At 48.8% G+C, this 27,019-nt stretch overlaps 1 protein-coding gene across 1 annotated transcript in view; it reads right to left on the bottom strand.

The window, feature by feature from the left end:
- MAP3K19 (mitogen-activated protein kinase kinase kinase 19) overlaps positions 1-27,019 on the bottom strand; it is a gene marked incomplete at both ends in the record, with an annotated part of 80,863 nt that overhangs the window by 12,513 nt on the left and 41,331 nt on the right. Inside the window, 2 exons of the mRNA XM_080689399.1 lie at positions 2,653-2,696; positions 26,020-26,279. Coding sequence (XP_080545525.1) covers positions 2,653-2,696; positions 26,020-26,279 — 304 coding nt within the window. The remainder of the gene's footprint in view (positions 1-2,652; positions 2,697-26,019; positions 26,280-27,019) is intronic.

Genomic DNA, 27,019 nt, shown 5'->3' with positions numbered 1-27,019 from the left:
TGTTAAAAATTTAAGATGAGAAGCATTGTATTTATCTTATCTCCTTTTGCTTTATAGAATTAAAGATTTATGAAATTCCACTGAGAACAGCCAGAAATTGCCATAACAATTCTTTAATAATGACCATTAAATTATTATTATTATAAATTATTTTGTAAGGCCAGGCGTGGTGGCGCACACTTATAATCCCTGCGCTTGGGAAGCAGAGACAGGAGGATCACACAGGTTCAAAGCCAGCTGCACTGGCTTAAGAGACCCAGTTCCCCCCCCCCAAAAAAAAATTATTTTGTAATACTAGAGCTTAAACCAGAGGCATTCTACCTCTGAGCTACACCTACACCCTCATCCCTATTTTATTTTTATTTTGAAACAGGATCTAAGCTGGTCATGGTGACACACACTTGTAATCCCAGTACTTGGAAGGCTGAGACAGGAGGATTACAGGTTCAAGGACAGCCTCAGCAAGTAGTGAGACTCACATCAACCAAGTGAGACTATTTCAAAATAAAAATAAATAGGGCTGGGGGTGAAGCTCAGAGGTAGAATGTCCCTTGGTTCAATACCTAGTACCACAAAAAAAAAGACAAGAAAAAAGAAACTGGCCTTGGACATCCTCCTATCTCAGCCTCCCAAGAACTAGGATTACAGGCATGTGCTATGGCGATTAACCGGCTCATTCCATCATTTACCAACTCAGGCTTTGTCACTGAAACACAAATACTCATCATTGTTTCACCAAATTGTTTTGTTGACTGTGGCTTCCTTATAAGTGCTCCACATTTCACACTTGAAAGCAGCCCCAATGGCTTTCATTCCACTTTCCAACTGTTTTCAAAATAAGTAGTTTTTATTATCGACCTCTAGAGGTCAGTATAACCCAATGTATAATGTTCAGCTGTGTCATTGTGCTACAAACTCCTTAACCCACCCTTTTCAATGTACCTTTTTTCCATATATACAGATTGATGCCTAATTATACGAGAATATTGTAGGCATGATTTATTTTATTTTATTTTATTTTATTTTATTTTATGGTACCAGGGATGGAACCCAGGGGCATTCTACCTCTGAGCTATACCCTCAGCCCTATATTTTATTTTATTTTATTTTATTTTATTTTTTGGTGGTACTGGGGTTCCTGGAAACCCTTCTACCTCCGGGCTACACTCCCAGACCCTATATATATATATATATATATATATATATATATATATATATATATATTTTTTTTTTTTTTTTTTTTTTTAAACAGGGTCTTTAAGCCAGTGTGGCTGGCTTCGAACCTGCACAATTCTGTCTTCACCTCCCAAGTGCGGGGATTACAAGCGTGCGCCACCACACCCAGCCTTTATTTTTTATTTTGAAACAGGGTTTCACTGAGTTGCAAAGGGCCTAAGTAGCTGAGGCTGTCTGTGAACCCTGATTCTCCTGTCTCAGACTCCCAAGCTGGGATTACAAGTATGTGCTACCACACCAGGCATAGGCATGAATCATGTGTGATAACTGAGAGCCTTAAATTTAAATTTCAAGCTGAGTGTTGATGGCACACACCTGTAATCTCAGTACTTAGGAGGCTGAGATAGGAGGATCACAAGTAGTGAGAATTTCATCAACCTAGTTAGACCCTATTTCAAAAAAAAAAAAAAAAATTGGACTGGGGACGTAGTTCAGAGGTAAAATGCCTGAGTTCAAACCTCAGTAAAACAAAGACAGGCCGGGCTGATGGCGCACGCTTGTAATCCCCACACTTGGGAGGCAGAGATAGGAGGATCGCACAGGTTCGAAGCCAGCTGCACTGGCTTAAGAGACGCTGTTTCCAAATAAAAAAGTATAAAAATAGGTCTGGGAGTGTAGCCCAGGGGTAGAAGGGTTTAATTCTATTGCCACCTATGTCTAAGAAGGAAGGAAAAGGCCTGCAGAGCTGGGTGTGGTGACCCACGATTGTAATCCCAGTATGTGGGAGGCTGAGATAGGCAGTTAGCAGGTTTGCAGCCAGCCTTAGCTACTTAGTGAGGATCTCTGCAACTTAGTGAGACCCTGTCTCAAAGAATAAAGAATAGAGCTGAGAGTATAGCAGAGGTAAAATGCCTCTGGGTTCAATCCCCAGTCACACACACACACACACACACACACACACACACACACACACACTCCCAAAAGGGCTGGGAGAATAACTCAGAGACACAGTGCCTCTAGATTTAGTCCCTAGTGCCTCCCCAGAAAAAGCTCCTCATCTCATTGTGTAGAGAACAAGAAACAGCCCAGAAATGTGTAAGGAAAGGAATAATTTTTCCAAGAATGATTTTCCATTCTTATAAAATATATGTTGCTTTTCCAAGATATTCTTGCTGAGATTCTGGCTCTGAACTACTTGATGGAGTTGTCTCTAACAACCAAAGTTCTCTGGTTTTGTAATTCTTTTTTTTTTTTTTTTTTTTTTTTTTTTTTTTTTTTTTTGGTGGTACTGGGGTTTCTGGAAGCCCTTCTACCTCCGGGCTACACTCCCAGACCTATTTTATATTTTTATTTGGAAACAGGGTCTCTTAAGCCAGTGCAGCTGGCTTCGAACCTGCGCGATCCTCCTGTCTCTGCCTCCCAAGCGCGGGGATGGTTTTGTAATTCTTAACCTAAAAATGCTAAAGCTAATCTTACCTCCATGCTTCGGCTACAGTATTTCACATCAGAGGTAGAAAACTCTGCAAGAATAAAAACAAAAATAATTGAATATTCTTAGTAGTCGAGTGGGGCCTGTCTTGAGCCAAAGTTTAAGGATGAAGAAATCAAGATGCTAAGGTATGAGGGAAAATGGTAGAGATCGAGAGTTTTTCTCTGTATAATCCACGTGGAGGCAGGTATAAAAACTTCAGGCTACCACCACCGAGAGGGGTAGTCCCCTTTATCCACAGTTTCACTTTCCATAGACTCAGTTACCTGTAGTTAATTGTGGCCTGAAAACATTACATGGAAAATTTCAGAAGTAAATAACTCATAAGCATTAAAATATGTGCCGTTCTGAATAGTGTGATTACATCTCAGAGTGTCCTTCTCTAACTTACTCAAGATGTGAATCATCCCTTTGTTCAGCATCCACACACTATATACTACCCAGATGTTAATCACTCACTAGCCAGCTGGGTTATCGGATCCTTGGTCAGCTATCACAGTGCTTGTGTTCAAGTAACCTTTACAGAATAGCCGGGAGCCACATCACAACACCCATGTCATCCACCTCACACTCTCGCATCACGTTGGCACCGTATTGTCTCACATCACCACAAGAAGGCAAGTGCAGGGCATTAGGATAAATATCTCAAGGGAGAGGGGGCTGGGTGCGGTGCAGTGTGAGGAGAGAGGCCGAGGATAGGAGGATCACAGTTTGGGAACAGCCTCAGCAAGTAGTGAGGCTTATCAACCTAGCCAGACCCTGTTTCCAAACAAGAAATAAAATTGGACTGGGGATGTAGCTCGGAGGTAGAATGCCTCTGCGTTCAATCCTCACGCACAAACGCAAACACACAAAAATATTTCAAGGGAGAGACTATGTTCACATAATCTTCATTACAGTCTGTTGTTATTATTATTCAATTTTGCTATTAGTCATCATTGTTAATCTCTTACTGTGCCTCATTTATAAATAAACTTTATCACAGCTATATGGTCAGGTTTGTCTTGCTGTGACCAAAATACTTGACAAAAATAACTTTGAGGCTGGGTGTGGTGGCGCAGGCTTGTAATCCCCGCGCTTGGGAGGTGGAGACAGGAGGATCGCACAGGTTCAAATCAGCCGCACTGGTTTAAGAGACCCTGTTTCCAAATAAAAAAGTATAAAAATAGGTCTGGGAGTGTAGCCCGGAGGTAGAAGGGCTTCCAGGAACCCCAGTACCACCAAAATAAATAAATAAATAAATAAATAAATAAATAAATAAATAATAACTCAGTGAGACTCTGTTTCAAAAAATAAAAAGACTAAAAATAGAACGGGGGTGTAGCTTGGAGATAGACTGCCCCTGGGTTTCATTCCCAGTACCATAAAAAAAAAAAAAAAAAAACTTTGCCGGGAATGGTGGCGTACGCTTGTAATCCCCGCGCTTGGGAGGCAGAGACAGGAGGATCGCGCAGGTTAGAAGCCAGCCGCGCGCGCTGGCTTAGGAGACCCTGTTTCCAAATAAAAATGTAAAAATAGGTCTGGGAGTGTAGCCCGGAGGTAGAAGGGCTTCCAGGAACCCCAGTGCCACAAAAAAAAAAAAAAAAAAAAAAAAAAAAATTTGAGGAGGAAAGGTTTATTTGGGCTCATGTTTTCAGAAGCTCGGTCCATAGTTGGCTGGCTCCAAGCCAGAAACATCATGGTGGCAGAGCATGTACCCCAACGAGGGGGTCTCATTATCCACTCCAAGTGATGTCCAAACCAGATGGGCAAGCCAGCACTGCTAGGTCTTCCAACTGTTAGAAGAGAAGCCAAGCCAGGCATAGTAGTGCATACTTGTAATCCCAGTACTTGGGAGGCTGAGACAGGAGTATGCAGATTTTCGGCCAGCCTCAGCAACTTAATGAGGCCCCCCCTACAACTTAGTGAGGCTCTCTGCAACTTAGTGAAACCCCATTTCAAAATAAAGACTAAAAAATAGGGCTGGGGATGTAGCTCAGTGATCGAATGTCCCTGGGTTCTTTCCCCAGTACCAAATAATAATAACTTCCTTTTCCCCTCCCCCTCAAAAACCTCTGGTGACTATTTACTATCTCAATATTAATATGACCATTCTAGGCCCTTGTTATATTTATATATAAAATGTCCCCTAAAGAGCTCACTTATTAATATTTGGAGCTGATGTAATTGAGTCATGAGGGTTGTAATCCCAGAAGTAGATAAGTCCATCATAATGAGTTACCTGGGTGGTACCCCAGAGGTCAGTAGGGTGAGGCTGGAGAAGGTGGCCCCTAGAGGTGTGGCCTTGGGGATTGTATATATGGTTCCTCTTCCCTCTGGTCTCTCTTGCTTCTGGACTCCATGATGTGAGAAGCACAGCCAATGTGCTCTCTCTCCCTCTCTCTCCCTCTCTCTCTCTCTCTGCCTCCCTCTGCCATGCCCTGAGATCTGAGGATCTGAGGTCCCAGGCCTCACATGGACTAAACATGAAACTGGAAGGAAATCTTTTTTCTAAGTTACATGGTCAATCTTTATTTATTTTTTTTAATTAATTTATTTTTTAAATTGGTGCATTGTAGTCATATATCAATCACATTGGAGTACAAGACTTGAGAGGATATACAAGCACACATCATCCAATTAGCCCTCCTCCAGCCCCCGTCCCATTCCCTCCCCCTCCCTCCATCCCACACTTCTTTGGTGATTTACTTTGATACATTTGTTTATGTACCTCCTGTGTTTTAAAGAGGCTCCGTCCTCCAGTATTACATACCCTCTGATTGGTCACATTAGTTGCTTCACTATAGGGCCCTTTCTATAGCTCAAACTCTTCCTGTTGCCCTTTTCCTCCTAGTTATTGCTGATTAAGAGAAGCGTCTGATTTATATTTTCTGCGATATTTCTCTGTGCATGCTGCGTTGCAAGTACCAATCCCACTCTTGATGGTCCCAGTAGTGGCCTGGCTACTCAGTGGACTGATCCAGACCTCGCTGGCTCACGCAGCGGCCTTGCCTCATGGGAGGACCCAGTTCTGGTCTCGCTGGCCCCTGAACCGGTCAAACCCCTAAGCTGGCTTTGGTCCCGACCTTGGAGGCCGCAGGAGTGAACTTGCCTCACGCCAGGCTCCGATGCTGGCCATGGGCCCCTGCACCGGTCTAACCCCTTGGCAGGATTCCAATCCTGGCCTCGGAGGCCCCAACACTGGTAATGCCTCATGGCAGGCTCCGATGCCAGCCTCACTGGCCCCAGCACCGGCCTAACCCCTTGACAGGCTCTTATCCTGGCCTCAGAGGCCCCAGTACCAGCCTTGCCTCAAGGCAGGCTCCGATGCCGGCCTTGCTGGCCCCAGCACCGGCCTAACCCCTCGGCAGGCTCCGATCCTGGCCTCGGAGGCCCCAGCACTGGTTATGCCTCAAGGCAGGCTCCGCTGCCGGCCTCGTTGGCCACCAGCACCGGCCTAACCCCTCGGCAAGCTCTTATCCTGGCCTCGGATGCCCCAGTACCGGCCTTGCCTCACGGCAGGCTCCGATGCCGGCCTCGCTGGCCCCAGCACCGGCCTAACCCCTCGGCAGGCTCTTATCCTGGCCTCGGAGGCCCCAGTACCGGCCTTGCCTAATGGCAGGCTCCGATGCCAGCCTCACTGGCCCCAGCAGCGGCCTAACCCCTCGGCAGGCTCCGATCCCGGCCTCAGAGGCCCCAGTACCGGCCTTGCCTCAAGGCAGGCTCCGATGCCGGCCTCGCTGGCCCCAGCACTGGCCTAACCCCTTGGCAGGCTCCGATCCCGGATTTGGAGGCCCCAGCACTGGTCATGCATCAAGACAGGCTCCGATGCCGGCCTCGCTGACCCCAGCCCCGGCCTAACCCCTCAGCAGGCTCTTATCCTGGCCTCGGAGGCCCCAGTACCGGCCTTGCCTCACAGCAGGCTCCGATGCCGGCCTCGCTGGCCCCAGCACCGGCCTAAACCCTCGGCAGGCTCTTGTCCTGGCCTCGGAGGCCCGAGTACCGGCCTTGCCTCAAGGCAGGTTCCGATGCCGGCCTCGCTGGCCCCAGCACCGGCCTAACCCCTCGGCAGGCTCCGATCCCGGCCTCGGAGTCCCCAGCACTGGTCATGCCTCAAGGCAGGCTCCAATGCCGGCCTCGCTGGCCCCAGCACCGGCCTAACCCCTCGGTAGGCTCTTATCCTGGCCTCGGAGGCCCCAGTACCGGCCTTGCCTCACGGCAGGCTCCGATGCCGGCCTCGCTGGCCCCAGCACCGGCCTAACCCCTCGGCAGGCTCCGATCCCGGCCTTGGAGGCCCCAGCACTGGTCATGCCTCAAGACAGGTTCCGATGCCGGCCTCGCTGGCCCAAGCACCGGCCTAACCCCTCGGCAGGCTCTTATCCTGACCTCGGAGGCCCCAGTACCGGCCTTGCCTCACGGCAGGCTCCGATGCCGGCCTCACTGGCCCCAGCACCGGCATAACCCCTCGGCATGCTCCGATCCCAGCCTCGGAAGCCCCAGCACTGGTCATGCCTCACGGCAGGCTCCGCTGCCGGCCTCGTTGGCCACCAGCACCGGCCTAACCCCTCGGCAAGCTCTTATCCTGGCCTCGGAGGCCCCAGTACCGGCCTTGCCTCACGGCAGGCTCCGATGCCGGCCTCGCTGGCCCCAGCACCGGCCTAATCCCTCGGCAGGCTCTTATCCTGGCCTAGAGGCCCCAGTACCGGCCTTGCCTCAAGGCAGGCTCTGATGCCGGCCTCACTGGCCCCAGCACTGGCCTAACCCCTCGGCAGGCTCTTATCCTGGCCTCGGAGGCCCCAGTACCGGCCTTGCCTCAAGGCAGGCTCCGATGCCGGCCTCGCTGGCCCCAGCACCGGCCTAACCCCTCGGCATGCTCCGATCACGGCCTCGGAGGCCCCAGCACTGGTCATGCCTCACGGCAGGCTCCGCTGCCGGCCTCGTTGGCCCCAGCACCGGCTTAACCCCTCGGCAAGCTCTTATCCTGGCCTCGGAGGCCCCAGTACCGGCCTTGCCTCAAGGCAGGCTCCGATGCCGGCCTCACTGGCCCCAGCACCGGCCTAACCCCTCGGCAGGCTCTTATCCTGGCCTCGGAGGCCCCAGTACCGGCCTTGCCTCACGGCAGGCTCCGATGCCGGCCTCACTGGCCCCAGCACCGGCCTAACCCCTCGGCAGGCTCTTATCCTGGCCTCGGAGGCCCCAGTACCGGCCTTGCCTCAAGGCAGGCTCCGATGCCGGCCTCGCTGGCCCCAGCACCGGCCTAACCCCTCAGCAGGCTCTTATCCTGGCCTTGGAGGCCCCAGTACCGGCCTTGCCTCACGGCAGGCTCCGATCCCGGCCTCAGAGGCCCCAGTACCGGCCTTGCCTCACGGCAGGCTCCGATGCCAGCCTCACTGGCCCCAGCACCGGCCTAACCCCTCGGCAGGCTCTTATCCTGGCCTCGGAGGCCCCAGTACCGGCCTTGCCTCAAGGCAGGCTCCGATGCCGGCCTCACTGGCCCCAGCACCGGCCTAACCCCTCAGCAGGCTCTTATCCTGGCCTTGGAGGCCCCAGTACCGGCCTTGCCTCACGGCAGGCTCCGATGCCGGCCTCTCTGGCCGCAGCACTGGCCTAACCCCTTGGCAGGCTCCGATCCCGGATTTGGAGGCCCCAGCACTGGTCATGCATAAAGACAGGCACCGATGCCGGCCTCGCTGGCCCCAGCACCGGCCTAACCCCTCAGCAGGCTCTTATCCTGGCCTCGGAGGCCCCAGTACCGGCCTTGCCTCACGGCGGGCTCCGATGCCGGCCTCGCTGGCCCCAGCACCGGCCTAACCCCTCGGCAGGCTCTTATCCTGGTCTCGGAGGCCCCAGTACCGGCCTTGCCTAATGGCAGGCTCCGATGCCAGCCTCACTGGCCCCAGCCCCGGCCTAACCCCTCAGCAGGCTCTTATCCTGGCCACGGAGGCCCCAGTACCGGCCTTGCCTCACAGCAGGCTCCGATGCCGGCCTCGCTGGCCCCAGCACCGGCCTAAACCCTCGGCAGGCTCTTGACCTGGCCTCGGAGGCCCGAGTACCGGCCTTGCCTCAAGGCAGGTTCCGATGCCGGCCTCGCTGGCCCCAGCACCGGCCTAACCCCTCGGCAGGCTCCGATCCCGGCCTCGGAGTCCCCAGCACTGGTCATGCATCAAGGCAGGCTCCGATGCCGGCCTCGCTGGCCCCAGCACCGGCCTAACCCCTCGGTAGGCTCTTATCCTGGCCTCGGAGGCCCCAGTACCGGCCTTACCTCACGGCAGGCTCCGATGCCGGCCTCGCTGGCCCCAGCACCGGCCTAACCCCTCGGCAGGCTCCGATCCCGGCCTTGGAGGCCCCAGCACTGGTCATGCCTCAAGACAGGCTCCGATGCCGGCCTCGCTGGCCCAAGCACGGGCCTAACCCCTCGGCAGGCTCTTATCCTGACCTCGGAGGCCCCAGTACCGGCCTTGCCTCACGGCAGGCTCCGATGCCGGCCTCACTGGCCCCAGCACCGGCATAACCCCTCGGCATGCTCCGATCCCGGCCTCGGAAGCCCCAGCACTGGTCATGCCTCACGGCAGGCTCCGCTGCCGGCCTCGTTGGCCACCAGCACCGGCCTAACCCCTCGGCAAGCTCTTATCCTGGCCTCGGAGGCCCCAGTACCGGCCTTGCCTCACGGCAGGCTCCGATGCCGGCCTCGCTGGCCCCAGCACCGGCCTAATCCCTCGGCAGGCTCTTATCCTGGCCTAGAGGCCCCAGTACCGGCCTTGCCTCAAGGCAGGCTCTGATGCCGGCCTCACTGGCCCCAGCACTGGCCTAACCCCTCGGCAGGCTCTTATCCTGGCCTCGGAGGCCCCAGTACCGGCCTTGCCTCAAGGCAGGCTCCGATGCCGGCCTCGCTGGCCCCAGCACCGGCCTAACCCCTCAGCAGGCTCTTATCCTGGCCTTGGAGGCCCCAGTACCGGCCTTGCCTCACGGCAGGCTCCGATCCCGGCCTCAGAGGCCCCAGTACCGGCCTTGCCTCAAGGCAGGCTCCGATGCCGGCCTCTCTGGCCGCAGCACTGGCCTAACCCCTTGGCAGGCTCCGATCCCGGATTTGGAGGCCCCAGCACTGGTCATGCATCAAGACAGGCTCCGATGCCGGCCTCGCTGGCCCCAGCACCGGCCTAACCCCTCAGCAGGCTCTTATCCTGGCCTCGGAGGCCCCAGTACCGGCCTTGCCTCACGGCGGGCTCCGATGCCGGCCTCGCTGGCCCCAGCACCGGCCTGTCCCCTCGGCAGGCTCTTATCCTGGCCTCGGAGGCCCCAGTACCGGCCTTGCCTCACGGCAGGCTCCGATGCCGGCCTCAATGGCCCCAGCACTGGCATAACCCCTCGGCAGGCTCTTATCCTGGCCTCGGAGGCCCCAGTACCGGCCTTGCCTCACGGCAGGCTCCGATGCCAGCCTCACTGGTCCAGCAGCGGCCTAACCCCTTGGCAGGCTCCGATCCCGGCCTCAGAGGCCCCAGTACCGGCCTTGCCTCAAGGCAGGCTCCGATGCCGGCCTCGCTTGCCCCAGCACCGGCCTAACCCCTTGACAGGCTCCGATCCCGGATTTGGAGGCCCCAGCACTGGTCATGCATCAAGACAGGCTCCGATGCCGGCCTCGCTGGCCCCAGCACCGGCCTAACCCCTCAGCAGGCTCTTATCCTGGCCTCGGAGGCCCCAGTACCGGCCTTGCCTCACGGCGGGCTCCGATCCCGGCCTCAGAGGTCCCAGTACCGGCCTTGCCTCAAGGCAGGCTCCGATGCCGGCCTCGCTGGCCCCAGCACCGGCCTAACCCCTCGGCAGGCTCCGATCCCGGCCTCGGAGGCCCCAGCACTGGTCATGCCTCAAGGCAGGCTCCGATGCCGGCCTCTTGGCCCCAGCACCGGCCTAACCCCTCGGCAGCTCTTATCCTGGCCTCGTAGGCCCCAGTACCGGCCTTGCCTCATGGCAGGCTCCGATGCCGGCCTTGCTGGCCCCAGCACCGGCCTAACCCCTCGGCAGGCTCTTATCCTGACCTCGGAGGCCCCAGTACCGGCCTTGCCTCACGGCAGGCTCCGATGCCGGCCTTACTGGCCCCAGCACCGGCATAACCCCTCGGCATGCTCCGATCCCGGCCTCGGAAGCCCCAGCACTGGTCATGCCTCACGGCAGGCTCCGCTGCCGGCCTCGTTGGCCACCAGCACCGGCCTAACCCCTCGGCAAGCTCTTATCCTGGCCTCGGAGGCCCCAGTACCGGCCTTGCCTCACGGCAGGCTCCGATCCCGGCCTCGCTGGCCCCAGCACCGGCCTAATCCCTCGGCAGGCTCTTATCCTGGCCTAGAGGCCCCAGTACCGGCCTTGCCTCAAGGCAGGCTCCGATGCCGGCCTCACTGGCCCCAGCACTGGCCTAACCCCTCGGCAAGCTCTTATCCTGGCCTTGGAGGCCCCAGTACCGGCCTTGCCTCACGGCAGGCTCCGCTGCTGGCCTAGCTGGCCCCAGCACCGGCCTAACCCCTCGGCATTCCGATCCCGGCCTCGGAGTCCCCAGCACTGGTCATGCCTCACGGCAGGCTCCGCTGCCGGCCTCGTTGGCCCCAGCACCGGCCCAACCCCTCGGCAAGCTCTTATCCTGGCCTTGGAGGCCCCAGTACCGGCCTTGCCTCATGGCAGGCTCCGATGCCGGCCTCGCTGGCCCCAGCACCGGCCTAACCCCTCGGCAGGCTCTTATCCTGGCCTCGAGGCCCCAGTACCGGCCTTGCCTCAAGGCAGGCTCCAATGCCGGCCTCACTGGCCCCAGCACTGGCCTAACCCCTCGGCAGGCTCTTATCCTGGCCTCGGAGGCCCCAGTACCGGCCTTGCCTCACGGCAGGCTCCGATGCCAGCCTCACTGGCCCCAGCAGCGGCCTAACCCCTCGGCAGGCTCTGATCCCGGCCTCAGAGGCCCCAGTACCGGCCTTGCCTCAAGGCAGGCTCCGATGCCGGCCTCTCTGGCCCCAGCACTGGCCTAACCCCTTGGCAGGCTCCGATCCCGGATTTGGAGGCCCCAGCACTGGTCATGCATCAAGACAGGCTCCGATGCCGGCCTCGCTGGCCCCAGCACCGGCCTAACCCCTCGGCAGGCTCTTATCCTGGCCTCGGAGGCCCCAGTACCGGCCTTGCCTCACGGCAGGCTCCGAATCCGGCCTCGCTGGCCCCAGCACCAGCCTAAACCCTCGGCAGGTTCTTGTCCTGGCCTCGGAGGCCCCAGTACCGGCCTTGCCTCAAGGCAGGCTCCGATGCCGGCCTCGCTGACCCCAGCACCGGCCTAACCCCTCGGCAGGCTCCGATCCCGGCCTCGGAGGCCCCAGCACTGGTCATGCCTCAAGGCAGGCTCCGATGCCGGCCTTGCTGGCCCCAGCACTGGCCTAACCCCTCGGCAGGCTCTTATCCTGGCCTCGGAGGCCCAAGTACCGGCCTTGCCTCATGGCAGGCTCTGATGCCAGCCTCGCTGGCCCCAGCACCGGCCTAATCCCTCAGCAGGCTCTGGTCCCGTCCTCGGGGGCCCCAACACTGGCCTTGCCTCACGGCAGGCTCCGATGCCGGCCTCGCTTACCCCAGCACCGGCCTAACCCCTCAGCAAGTTCCGGACCCTACCTCGGAGGCCCTAGCACAAGCCTTGCATCATGGCAGGCTCCAATGCCGGCCTCGCTGGCCCCAGCATCGTTCTAACCCCTCTGCAGGTTCCAATCCCGGCCACGGAGGCCTCAGTAGTGGCCTTGCCTCACAGCAAGCTCCGATGTCAGTCACTGGCCCCGGCGCCCGCCTAACCCCTCAGCAGGTTCCGATCACTGTCTCTGTGGTTATTATTTCAAAGGTTCCAGTTGTAATGTATCAGATCTCTTCCTCCCCCGAATATTGGCCACTGGCATTGCCACTGCCTCCACCGTTTCAAATCCTTCCCAGGCTCTTTTTCCACTCTGAATGTTGTCCAGTGTTCCTAAGCATGCGTGATGGTAGCATTCGACATTTGGTGTAATTTCTCCAAAAAAATAAAGTTGGTAAGATCCGGTTTCTGCTTCTCCTGAATACAAGTCTCCACCACCATCGCGGAGAACTCTTTCAACACCGCATTTCTCCTTGGTCTCCGCTAAACTCTCTCCTTATATGTGATGTCTGAGATTCTTAACAATATAGAGAAATAGCAGTCCTCTTTCACGGCGAATTTTTCCATAAGTTCCAGTGCATTTAGATAAGTTTTGTCTGCATCTCCAGTGTCCTGGCATCCATAACGGCTTTCTTACCACCTCTCCGATATTTTTCTTTATCTTTTTCTGTTCTGGGCCTGGTTTCTCCAGGGGTCTGGCATGCTACTTGCAGTTCGGCCGGGACCCAGAGTCCCGCGATCCGGGCCCCAGCTGGCGTGCCCTGTGCTTGACCCCCGCCCAGAACCCAGCGTCTTACTGGGCCTTGTTTCTCCAGGGGTCTGGCATGCTACTCGCAGTTCGGCCTGGGGCCCAGAGTCCTGAGACCCGGGCCCCATCTGGCGTGCCCAGCCCGCGACCCCCGCCCAGAACCCAGCGTCTTACTGGGCCTGGTTTCTCCAGGGGTCTGGCGTGCTACGCGCAGTTCGGCCCGAGGCCCAGGGTCCCGCGACCCGGGCCCCGGCTTTTGTGCGCCGCGCGCGACCCCTGCCCAGAACCCAGCGTCTTACTGGGCCTGGTTTCTCCAGGGGTCTGGCGTGCTACTCGCAGTTCTGCCTGGGGACCAGAGTCCCGCGACCCGGGCCCCATCTGGCGTGCCCAGCCCGCGACCCCAGCCCAGAACCCAGCGTCTTACTGGGCCTGGTTTCTCCAGGGTCTGGCGTGCTATGCACAGTTCGGCCTGGGGCCCAGAGTCCCGCGACCCGGGCCCCATCTGGCGTGCCCAGCCCGCGACCCCCGCCCAGAACCCAGCGTCTTACTGGGTCCGGTTTCTCCAGGGGTCTGGCGTGCTACGCGCAGTTCGGCCGAGGCCCAGAGTCCCGCGACCCGGGCCCCATCTGGCGTGCCCCGCCCGCGACCCCCGCCCAGAACCCAGCGTCTTACTGGGCCTGGTTTCTCCAGGGGTCTGGCGTGCTACTCGCAGTTCTGCCTGGGGACCAGAGTCCCGCGACCCGGGCCCCATCTGGCGTGCCCAGCCCGCGACCCCAGCCCAGAACCCAGCGTCTTACTGGGCCTGGTTTCTCCAGGGTCTGGCGTGCTATCCATGGTCAATCTTTAAATTATAGCTGCAAGAATGTTGACTAGAACAGCCACCATAACCATTTATTAAATACCCATGACTACAAGGCCCAAATATTTACTAATAGAATTAATATTCTGTGTTTCAGAAAGGAGAAAACCAAGGCCAAAAAAGAAGTAAAGTGTATGCCCAGGTCACCTAGCCTAATGAGTTACAGAGGTGAGATTCAGACTTGGGCCACCTGTCTCTGAAGTTAGTATGCTTAAGCATCATATTAGTGACATGCAGAGTTCAAACCTTCTATCTGAGTCCCACTTTAATTATCAGGTAAAAAAATAAGCATATTTAGTCTCCTAGTAAAGATATATTCAGAGAAAAGGAAGGGGCAGTTGCTATAGGCACAAACTAGAAGAGAGAGTGGCTAGAGATCTTGAAATTTTCCCCCTTTCCTAGCTAAACCAGAAAATCCTGACAATGTAACAAGAATCAGACCCAGGTGAGAATAACTTTGACTACACAAGCAGTGTGTGATGCTCATTGCAATAAAACAGTAGATGCAACTTGTTGAATAACAGGTTTGTTCCTGGTGGTTTAAACTAAAGGGTTTAGGATGATGGTAAGTGAACACCAAAATAACCTTGCTCCACTGTGAGAATGGACTGGCCTTAGGATAGTTATTGCTAAATAAGTCTTGGGTCCCATATAATTGTAAGTTGGTTCTTAGACTCTCACATTAACTTGGAGATCCAGGAAGAAAGCTTAGTGGTCTCAGATCAGTACCTGGCAAAAGCAAACTCAAATCCTAGTGGGATGCATCCTTAGTGTGGGCCTCCAAGATGCTTACTGATAAATGAAACTCATAATAAAGATTCAAGTATCCCAAAGACAGCCAACAGGAGTACAAATCAGCAGAAGTCAGAAACAACAGATTTGGATCCCTCAGAGAGTTCAGACTTTGTAATTATCAAATATAGTAGATAAAATTACAATGATTTAAGACTTCCAGGAAGATGGCGACCAAGAAAAGCAGTGTTTACGAGTCCTGCTAACACTCGATCTCCACAAAATCAGCACTTTTCATAGCCAGAAAACACTATCAGCAGAGAAATAAAAACTGAAAATACAAGGGACAGAGAAAAAGAAGACTAGAAGAACAACCAGAAACCAGAAAAGAAACCAGTCCACATTGTGGTAGTGGAGCTGCGCTGGCACCATCTTGCCTCACAACACCAGGCTCCAGAGAGGAAAGGTAAACAAGGAGCTGAAGTGAGTAGCTGCAGATCATTCGGGTATAATTCAGCAGTTCTTTCAGTGCAAAGAACGTCTAAAACTCCCAGTGGTGAAGCTCATCACGCCTTCCAGGGACTCAGAACAGAGCTCAAAACCAGAAAAGAAATATGCCAGCCTCACATCCGAGGGCATGGCAGCAGCACTATATTGCCAGCGGCAGCTGTGAGTTCACCACACCCGCAACAGCTCCAGATCAGTGTGCACAACAACCGTAAGCAAAATTGTGGCCCCTAAAGGAGAAATCCCAGTACTGCACCCCCAGGGACTTGCGCAGCTTTGGTAATCTCCCTGGGTCTGAGATTTTGCAGTCCAACCCAGTGAAGGAGTAGCAGTGGCAGAGATACCACACCCTAGTTACAGCTTCCCGTGGGAAAATGCACTGCCCAGCACCGCCACAGTCTCATGCAGCCTCAATTAACTCCCTGGGTCTGAGACTTTGGGATACAACCCATTAAAGGAGTAGTGGCAGCTGAGATTACCACAAACTCGAGATCCAGAACACCCACAGTGAAGTCCTGATGACCCAGGGAAGAACCCAGAGAAGGCACAAACTTCGGAAATCATTGGAAAGAACAACAATGGAGCAATGAACACCCACAACCCCACAATATCAGAACCTGATAACACAAAAATTCAGAGATCTCCAGAAGATCAAATGAGGAATATAATTGTAAAAATAATACAGGACCTTCGAAAAGAATTTACAGAGAGTCTAAAAGACATAAAGGATGTAATCATTGAAGTAAAGGTATCAATTCAAACTATAAACAATCGATTTAACCACATAGAGAATAGAATCTCGCTCCTAGAAGATGATCACTCCAAAAACGAATACATAGTTTATAATTTAGAAAAAAAATCAGACAGCAGGAATTTGACATTGAAGAAATAGGGGCCCATTTTAAGAGAGCTAACCTAAGAATAATCGGAATAGAGGAGGGAAAAGAAGGTGAAACCAAAGGGATCAGTAATCTCTTCAAGGAAGTAATAGCAGAAAATTTTCCAAAAGTAGAGCAAGAGGTCAATACACAGGTCCAGGAAACTTATAGAACTCCCTTTAGACAGGATCAGAGAAGAGGTTCCCCATGCCACATAATTGTCAAAATGACCAATGTAGAAGCCAAGGAGAGAATCTTAAAGGCAACAAAATCAAAAGGCCAAGTGACATTCAGAGGCAAACCAATTAGAATCACTCGAGAATTCCCAAACCAAGTCATGAAAGCCAGAAGGGCATGGAGTAACATATTCCAAACTGTGAAAGAAAACAACTTCCAGCCAAAAATTTTCTACTCAGAAAAACTATCAAATTAGATGGGGAAATAAGAAGCTTCCATGACAAACAGAAACTGAAGGAATTTATGTCTTCAAAACCAGCACTAAACCAGACGTGGTGGCGCACGCTTGTAATCCCTGCACTTGGGAGGCTGAGACAGGAGGATCTTGCAGGTTCGAAGCCAGCCTCAGCTGTATTAAGAGACCCTGTTTCAAAATAAAATATAAAAAAAAATAGGTCTGGGAGTGTAGCCTGAAGGTAGAAGGCACCTGGGTTCCATCTCCAGTACCACCAAAAGAAAACACACACACACACACACACACACACACACACACACACACACACACCTTTCGAGAAAATACTCAAAGAGATTAACTACAAAGAAGAAAATAGGTAATACACACCAGAACCAGAGAAACAAGATTTTCTATCCAGCAGAAAACTAAGCAAAGAAGAATAAACAGTATTTCAAACAAATAAAATCAATCACACTGAATGTAAACGGCCTTAATTCCTCAATAAAAAGACATAAAGTGGCAAAATGGATTAAAAACCAGAATCCATCCATCTGCTGCTACAAGAAACACACTTTATAAGTAATGATAGTAACAAATTCAAGGTAAAGGGCTGGAGCAAGGTAATCCATGCTAATGGAACTCGAAGACAAGCAGGAGTAGCAACTATGATATCAGACAAGTTAGACTTCAAACCCAAACTTATTAGAAGAGACAAAGAAGGTCATATTTTACTGTGAAAGAAATAATCCAGCAAGAGGAAATAACAATAATTAACATCTATGCCCCAAACATAGGTGCAGTTACTTTCATAAAACAAACTCTTTGTACATTAAGTCACACATAAATCCAAATACAATAATAATGGGAGACTTCAACACACCTCTCACAACATTAGACCAATCTTCCAGACAAAAGGTCAGTAGAGATGCCTCAGAACTAAAGAACACCATTAATCAAATGGACCTGTTGGACACATATAGAACATTTCACCAACTACAGTGGAGTTTACATTTTTCTCAGCTGCTCACAGAACCTTCTCCAAAATAGATCACATCCTGGGACACAAAATGAGCACTAGCAAATTAAAAAATTTTACATACTTCCCTGTGTCATTTCAGACCATAATGGAATGAAACTAGAAATCAACTATAAGAAGACCCAGAAAACAACATAAATGTGTGGAGACTGAACACCACACTTCTGAATGAAGAACGGGTCATAGAGGATGTAAGAGGTGAAATCAAGAAATTTCTAGAAATGCACAAAAATAAAGATACAATATATCAAAACCTCTGGGACACTTTGAAGGTAGTATTAAGAGGAAAATTTATAGTGCTCACATAAGAAAAACAGAAAATCTTCAAAAAAATAACCTAACAACACACCTCTAAGCCCTTGAAAAACAGGAAAAATCTAACCCCAGAGCCAGTAGAAGACAGGAAAGTATTAAAATCAGAGCAGAAATTAATGAAGTAGAGAATTTAAAAAATACAGAAAATCAACAAAACCAAAAGCTGATTTCTCAAAAAAATTAACAAGATAGATAAACCACTAGCCAGTCTAACTTAAAAAAGAGAATCAACCCAAATTATGAAGAAAAGAGATGAAAAAGGAGATATTACTACTGACAGTGTACAAATCCAGAGGATTATCAGAAACTACTTTGAAAAACTATACACCAACAAACTGGAAAATGTGGAGGAAATTGACAACTTTCTAGATAAATACAACCTTCCTAAACTGAGTAAAGAAGATATAGAACACTTAAACCAACCAATAACAATAAAAGAAATTGAAACACCAATAAAGAGCTTACCATCAAAGAAAAGCCCAGGACCAGATGGTTTTCCAAGTGAATTCTATAAAACCTTTATAGAAGAGCTAACCCCAATACTCCTCAAACTATTTTGTGAAATAGAAAAAAGTGGGACTCCCCCAAATACATTCTATGAAACCAACATCACACTAATACCCAAACTGAATAAAAACAGTTCAAGGAAGGAAAACTACAGGCCTATATTTCTGATGAACTTGGATGCAAAACTATTAAACAAAATACTAGCAACATGCATTCAAAACCACATAAAGAAAATCATACACCATGATCAGGATTCATCCCAGGGATGCAAGGCTGGTTCAACATACAAAAATCAATCCAGGTAGCCGAGAGTGGTGGCGCACACTTGTAATCCCAGTGCTTGGGAGGCTGAGACAGGAGGATTGCGAGGTTCCAAGCCAGCCTCAGCTACTGAGTGAGGCTCTCAGCAACTTAGTTACACCCTGTTTCCAAATAAAGTATAAAATAGGTATGGGAGTCTAGCCTGGAGGTAGAAAAGCCCCTGGGTCTCACCCCCAATTCCACAAAAAAAAGAGTGAAAATCAATCCATGTAAATCATCATATAAACAGAATCAAAGACAAAAATCACATGATCATTTCAATAGATGCTGAAAAAGCATTTGATAAAATCCAACATCCATTTATGATAAAAGCACTGCAGAGAATTGGAATAGAAGGAACATATCTCAACATCATAAAGGCAATTTTCAATAAGCCCACAGCCAACATGATATTAAATGGGGAAAAACTTCAAGAATTCCCCCTAAAACAGGAACAAGACAAGGATGTCCATTATCACCACATCTCTTCAATATAGTACTAGAGACTCTAGCTAGAGCAATAAGGCAAGAAAAGGAAATCAAAGGCATACAAATAGTAAAAGAAGAACTCAAACTTTCACTATTTGCAGATGACATGATACTATATTTAGAAAACCCAATAAATTCAATCAAAAGGCTTATAGAACTGATCAACAAAATCAGCAAAGTGTCTGAATACAAAATCAATCTTAAAAAATCAGAAGCTTTTCTGTACACCAACCATAAATCCACTGACAAATAAATTCAGAAAACACTCCCACTCATGATCTCCCACAAAAAAATAAAATACTTAAGAATAAACTTAACCAAGGAGGTAAAAGATCTCTACAAAGAAAATTATAAAACATTGAAAAAAGAAATCAAAGATCGTAGAAGATGGGAAGATCTTCCAAGTTCAGGGATTGGTGCCACCTCTGCTTCCTCTTCCTCAGCATTTGTGTGTGTGAAATTCACGCGCATAATTGGCTGATTGCTTAAAGAAAGCAGTGCCCCGAGGGGGAGAATTGTCTCTGGCCAGAGTACTCCCCCACTCTTAGATATTCTTTCATAACTATTATTCTTTTGGTAATGATTCTTTTAACTTTCCACACGAATTGCTCCGGTGATGTAAGTCAGGACTGTGGAAGAAACTGAGTCCGTGGAAAATAAATTTTCTAGTAATTTGTCTGAGCCTTTAAATGCCCTTGGCTTTGCTCAGATGGTAATAAAATCTAGTCAGAATTCAGATGCTGTGGTAGCATTCCAGCTACAGCAATTACAAATGCAGAATTCCTCTCTATCTCTGACCTTCATTCTAATCATTAACCTATAGTAAAAGCCTTAAAAGTCATCCTGAAGCCATTAGCCCTAAAAACTTGCAAGGGAGGCAACCGGTGCCTCTGTTTACCCCCTCTCCTTGTGATCTGGCCTAGATACAGAGAAGATAAACTTTGTGTGTGACTTCAAAGCAGCCTAGTTGATGAGCAGCCAATACTGCCTGATACAATAGAGCCGAAAGGCTAGGAAGATTCTTGATCTTTACACCCAGTATGTGCGCTGCCCGAGACAGGGAGGTGCCATGTGGTTAAGAAATGAATATGTCAGAACAAAGGACAGATATAATAAATGTGTAGGTGTGAAGAAAGGAAATATGGTAAGAATAAGAAAGCATTTTTGTATGAAGAAGAGTTTATCCTAAGATTGTCCTAAATGGGAAAGAGAGAATCAGGGTAATCAGAAAGATTAAAAGGAAATTGCAGAAGGACTTTGGTAGGAAAATGGATTATTAAAAGAGGAATAGGCTTCTAAGAAGCCTATCGTTGAGAAGAAAGTGCTCAGCAGCTAGAGAAGTACATCTGACAATTAAATCTAAAAACTTCATGTTACTTTTTGGTGTTTATCTGCTAAACTGTGTTGTGAGCTTGTTTAAGCTTTCAGGCTTTAGATGGTGCTGCAGATGAAACCCGGCAGACCTCCATCGCAGCCCCTTGAATCGCCATATCTCCCCATGCCAGCCATATGGACTAAGCCCTAGGAACGGAAAGTTCTGAAAAGAGTTAAAGGAGATTCCATGAGAAGCCGAATTCTCCAAGCCCTGGGCGTGCCTGTGCCTTCTGGAATTTGCCCTTTGGAGCCGCCTGTCTGCAAGGGTAGGGGGCTGGATTTGGTCACAGGATCCGGAGCTAATCTTGAATGCCGGACTAGTGTCCTTTTACCTTGTTTACATGTCCTTCACTATTGTTTTGTGGTGTTTACACTTTTTTACTATTAATCTCACTGGTGAAAGAATATAAATTTCCCTGGATTCTTGTAATGAAGTGTCAATTGCACAAGAGGCATTTGTCCATGTCAGTCATTTCAGATTTTTCCCAGAGAGGAATCTCCACTTTTAGCGTCGTAGACAGAAACTTAAAGGAGTTTATTTTATAAAAAGAGAAAAATCCCTGTAGAGAAGTCTCTGCAGAACTACAACCGAAGCCTTTGCCCACCTTTCGAGAAACCAGTCCCAAAGGGTCCCGACACCCTGGCAGAGTCCCTAGTGCCAAGCTGAGCTGGTCAGTAGCAGATTGGCAAAATAAATATCATTAAAATGGCCATCCTTCCAAAAGTGACGTTCAGATTTAATGCAATGCCCATTAAACTACCAAGATCATTCCTCACAGACATAGAAAAATCAGTCCTTAAATTTATTTGGAATAACAAAAAGCCCAGAATAGCCAAAGTAGTTCTCAGCAACAAAAACCATGCAGGAGGAATCACAATACCTGACTTTAAACTATACTACAAAGCCATTGTAATAAAAACAACATGGTACTGGCACAAAAACAGATACATAGACCAATGGAGCAGAATAGAAGACCCAGAAACAAGTTCACACACTTTCAGCCAATTGATTTTTGACAAAGGGACCAAAAACATACACTGGGAAAAAAGATAACCTGTTCAACAAATGGTGTTGGCAAAACTGGTTAACCATATGCAGAAAATTGGAAATTAATCCCACTTTCTCACCCTGCGCACGAGTCAATTCAAGATGGATCAAAGACTTGGAAATCAAACCAGAGACCTTGAAGCTCCTGAAGAGGGCATAGGTCCAACACTGCAACACACAGGCACAGATAAACACTTTCTCAACAAGACCCCAAAGGCACAACAAATTAAAGGAGAATCAATACATGGGATTGCATGAAACTGAAGAGCTTCTGTTCAGCAAACAAAACTGTTAAGAACCTCAATTGAGAATCAACAGAATGGGAGAAGATTTATGCTACCTACACCTCCGATAGAGGACTGATATCTAGAATATACAGAGAACTCAAGAAACTCAACACTAAAAAAACAAATCATTTAATCAAAAAATGGGCAAGTGAACTAAATATACACTTTAGAAAGAAGAAATTCAAATGGCCAATAAATGCATGAAAAAATGCTCAACATCATTGGCAATCAGAGATGCAAATCAAAACTACCCTGAGATTTCACCTAATTCCAACTAGAATGGCAATCATTCAAAACACAAAGAACAACAAATGCTGGCGAGGATGTAGAGAAGTGGGAATTCTAAAACATTGTTGGTGGGATTGCAAATTAGTGCAACCACTTTGGAAAACAGTATGGAGAATCCTCAGAAGAATGGGAACAAACCTACCACTTGATCCAGGAATAATAGCACTTCTGGGTATCTACCCAAAAGAAAGGAAACCAAACTACCAAACTAATGCATGTGCATCTATGCTTATAGCTGCACAATTCACCATAGCCAAACTATGGAACCAGCCAAGATGTCCATCAACAGATGAATGTATTACAAAACTGGGATATGTACACAATGGGATTTTACTCTGCTATTAAAAAAACTCAATTACATCATTTTCAGGGAAATGGATGGAATTGGAGGTCATTTTGCTAAGCGAGATTAGTCAGTCACAAAAAATAAGAAATTGGATGCTTTCCCTAATATGTGAAAACTAAGGAGAAATGGGTCATAGGAGGAACTCTAGATGAAAAAGGAAATCCTATAGAGGAGCAAACAAGACAACCTAAATGAGGGGATGGGAGGGAGGAAGAAGGAAATTCTCTAAAACACACATGTACTTGAACATATCGAAGTCAACCACTAAGCCAAGCAAGGGAGGGAGGGATGGGGAGGGAATGGGGTGGGAATTGGGTAGGAGCTAAATGGGTGATGTGTACATGTATGTACACACAAGTTTTTTACCCCAATATGATGTATGAATATAATGCACCAATAAATTAAAAAAAAATTACAATGTTTTGCCAGGCATGGTGGCGCACGCTTGTAATCCCTGCACTTGGGAGGCTGAGACAGGAGGATTGCACGGGTTCAAAGCCAGCCTCAGCTACTTAGTGAGGCTTTCAGCAACTTAGTGAGAACCTGTTTCCATAAAAATTATTAAAAAAAAGAAAGGTCTGGGAGTATAGCACGGAGGTAGAAAGCCTCTGGGTTCCACCCCCAGTACCACAAAAAAAAAAAAAATTACAATGTTTTAAATGTTTAAAGAAATAAAAGATGAAATCAAAACAAGACATTCTCAAAAATGAACAAAGAATATTTGAAGAAGAAAAAAAAATGGAACTTTAGAAAATGAAATACAACCAGACTTGTATTCCCAGTACTTAGGAGGCTGAGACAGGAGGATTGCAGTTTTTCGGCCAGCCTCAGCAACTTAACAGGGCTTTCCATAACTTAGTGAGACTGTTTCCAAATAAAAGAATAAAATATGGCTGGGGGTGTAGCTCAGAGGTAGGATATCCCTGGGTTCAATCCTCACTACCAAAAAGAAAAACGGGAAGAATACAATTATTGAACTAAAAATTAAATTTGAATAAAACACAAATGGATGGATTGCAATAATACACCATGAGCACCATAACGACTTATCACTAGAATGGCTGAAGTTAAAAAGACTGGTAACACCAAATGTTTGTGAGGATATGAAGCAACTGGAACTTTCTATATTGTTCATAGGGATATAAGATGCTACAACTGCTTTGGAAAGTTCTGATAATGTCTTAAGGACTAAACATAATACCTTATGACTCAGTGTTATGGTTTGGATCTGAAGTAGCCCCCAATCTCATGCCTCAGAGGCAGAGCTGCGGAAGTGAGTGAATCACAAAGACTCTGACCTTATCACCGAGTTAATCCACTGATGGCTGAATGGACGACTGCGAGGCGGGCCCTGGGTGGGGGCATGCCCTTCAACGAGTTCTCTTCTCTCTGGCCCTTCCTCTGCATCTGTCTGTGCCTTTCTTCCTGCTTCCCAGTTCCCATCAGCTGAGCAGCTTTCCTTACCATGCCCTACTGCCATGAAGTTTCTGCTTTGGAGCAGGCTGACCGCAGACTCTCTGAAATCCTGAGCCCAAATCCATCTTTCTCCCTCTATATTGTTCTTGTCATGAATTTTGATCACAGTGATGAAACGCTGACTAAAACATCTAGCAGTTTTACTCATAGGAATTTACCCCCAAAGAAAGGTCTTTACAGAAAGAACTAAACAGAATGATCTGGGAAGCTTTACTTAGAACAGTCAAAAAGCAGAAGCAGCCTCACCATCCGCCAGTGGAAGACTGGATGAACAAACCGTGGCATATTCATATTGTCTTACGCAACAACCTGGATGGATCTAAAACATGTCAAACTAGAGCTGGGCATGGTGGCGCACACTCGTAATCCCAGTACTTGGAGAGGCTGAGACAGGAGGACTGCACAGGTTCGAAGCCAGCCTCAGCTACTTAGTGAGGCTCTCAGCAACTTAATGAGACCCTGCTTCCAAATTAAAAAAAATAAAAATAGGTCAGGTAGTATAGCCCAGAGGTAGAAAAGCCCCTGAGTTCCATCCCTAGTACCATAAATAAATAAATAAATAAATAAATAAATAAATAAATAAATATGTCAAACTAAGTGTGAAAAGGATTACATAAAGAATATGTTCTGTGAAATCCCATTAATAAGAAATACTAGAATAGGCTAAACTAACCAATGGTAGAAAAAACTCAGAACATAACTGACTTGTGGGAGCAGGCTAGTGTTGACTGGGAAGGGGCAGGGGGAACTTTTTGGAGCCCGTGTTAATTTTCTATATCTTGATCAGGGCTTCACAGGCCCATTCATTATAAATACTCAGTGAGTGCATACTGAGTATACACTTTTTCCAAAGAAAAAATTCTTCAGACATATATGGACAGTGACACACATCTGTAATCCCAGGACTTGTGAGGCTGAGACAGGAGGGTTCCAGGTTCCAGGACAGACTCTCAGCAACCCAGTGAGACCCTGATTCAAAACAAAAAAATAAAGAAGGGCTTGGGGTACAGCTCAGAGGAGGAATGATGATAGGCTTAATTCCCAGTGAAATAAATAAATAAATAAATAAATAAATAAATAAATAAATAAATAAACTCTAGTTAATAATAAGCATACTGACAATTTTGGAAAACACATACTGATATCTGTAATTTATTTTTACCATTATCTACTTATTGTGGTACCATGGATTGAACCCAAGGACATTCCACATCTGAAATATACACCCAGCCCTTTTTATTTTAAAAAAGGATCTCACTAAGTTTTCGAGAGTCTCACTAAGTTGCTGAGGCCAGCCTCAAACCTGTGGTCCTCCTATCTCAGTCTCTCAAGTGCTAGGATTACAAGTGTGTACTACCATACCTATATATGTTTAAATCTTTTTTTCTTTTTCAGTACTAGGGATTGAACCCAGAGGCATTCTACCTTCAAGCTACACTCACAGCCCTATGATTATTTATTTTGAAATAGGGTCTCACTATGCAGCAAGGCTGGCCTTGAACCTGGAGTTCTCCTGTCTCAGCCTCCCAAGTACTGGATGACAAGCAGGTACCACCATGCCTGGCTTATGTGTAATCTCAACTTCCAATTGGATGGCATTAAGAGGCAGGCCACAGGGAGGTGATTAGGTCATGAGGGTGGGGCCCTCAGGAATGGGATTAGTGCCCTTCTGCAATAGGCCCAAGGAAGCTTGTTTGCTTCCTCTGCTATGTGAGGACGAGGCAAAAGTTATTATCTGTGGACAAGGAAATGAGCCCTCACCAGACACTAGATTTGCTGATGTCTTGATCTCAGACTTCCTGCCTCTAGGACTGTGAGCAATAAATGCCTGTTGTTTAGAAGCTACCCAGATGGTGGTAATTTTAGTATGACAGCCCATCCCCCTTATCCAGTCCATTTCTATTTCTTAGCAGTGGTCACCCACCACCTGAAGTAGTATATATTTTATTTACTACTTTATTGTCTGATCCACCTCCTCCACCCCCACAAGAATGGAAATTCCACAAAGGTAGGGGTATTGTGTCTTGTTCACTACAGTAACACCAGCATTTAGAATAGTCCTTGGTATAATAAATAAATGTTTGTTGACCAAAAGGACAAAACCATCAGCGTGGAATTAAATGTCCAACTTACCTTCTGATTTTCTTTGCTGACCCTTCAGAAAATGAGGAGGCTCTTCCCTGGTGACAGTCTTGGAGACACTTGGCTCTAAACAAGGTCTGGGAAACCAAAGGTCCAAGTCCACCTCCCAGAGCTCCTGGGGACTTTCTTCTTTCTTCAGAAGTAAGGGTTGCGTGGTCAGCGTCTTTGTCCCTAGGTCCACCATCTCAATGTCATTTTGGGGAGAAACAGAACTTGCTTCCGCCCACTCTTGATGCATGGAGGGTGTCTGACTGAAAGAGAAGACATGGTCTGTTTTTATTTATTTATTTATTTATTTATTTATTTATTTATTTATTTTTGTGGTACTGGGAATGGAACACAGGGGCCTTCTACCTCCGGGCTATACTCCCAGACCTATTTTATATTTTATTTGGAAACAGGGTCTCTTAAGCCAGCTGAGGCTGACTTCAAACCTGTGCGATCCTCCTGTCTTGGCCTCCCAAGCGCAGGGATTACAAGCGTGCGCCACCACGGCCGGCTGACATGGTCTGTTTTAAAACTCATTCCCTGCCGTAGTTTAGATCCAGAATGTCCCCTATGGCTCATGTGTTAAAGGCTCCATCACCAGCCTGTGGCGCTACTGGGTGATGGGAAAGGCTTTGGGCATGGGGCCTAGTGGGAGGAAGTTAGGTCATTTGGAGGCGTGGCCTTGGACGAGCTATTAAGATCTCAGCCCCTCCCTTTGTCCATATTTTTGGAGGATACCGAGGAATGAATCCAAAGGCATTCTACCTCTGGGTACATACCCAGTCCTTTTTGTTTTTTTATTTTGTAAAGGTTCTTCCTAGGTTGCTAAAGATCTTGCTAAATGGCTGAGGTTGGTCTTGAACTTGTGATTCTCCTATATTAGCCTCCCAAGTACTAGAGTTATAGGCTTACACCATCATGCTAGGCTTATTTTCTATGATGAAAGAGGGTCCCCAAGTTGTTGAGTATCTTGCTAAGTTGATGAGGCTGAGGCTGGCCTTAA

This window comes from Muscardinus avellanarius (genome assembly GCF_963383645.1).
Source record: "Muscardinus avellanarius genome assembly, chromosome: 2".
NCBI classification, from domain to species: Eukaryota; Metazoa; Chordata; class Mammalia; order Rodentia; family Gliridae; genus Muscardinus; species Muscardinus avellanarius.
Note: the sequence above shows the minus strand (reverse complement) of the source record. Positions and strands in the feature narration are given on the sequence as shown.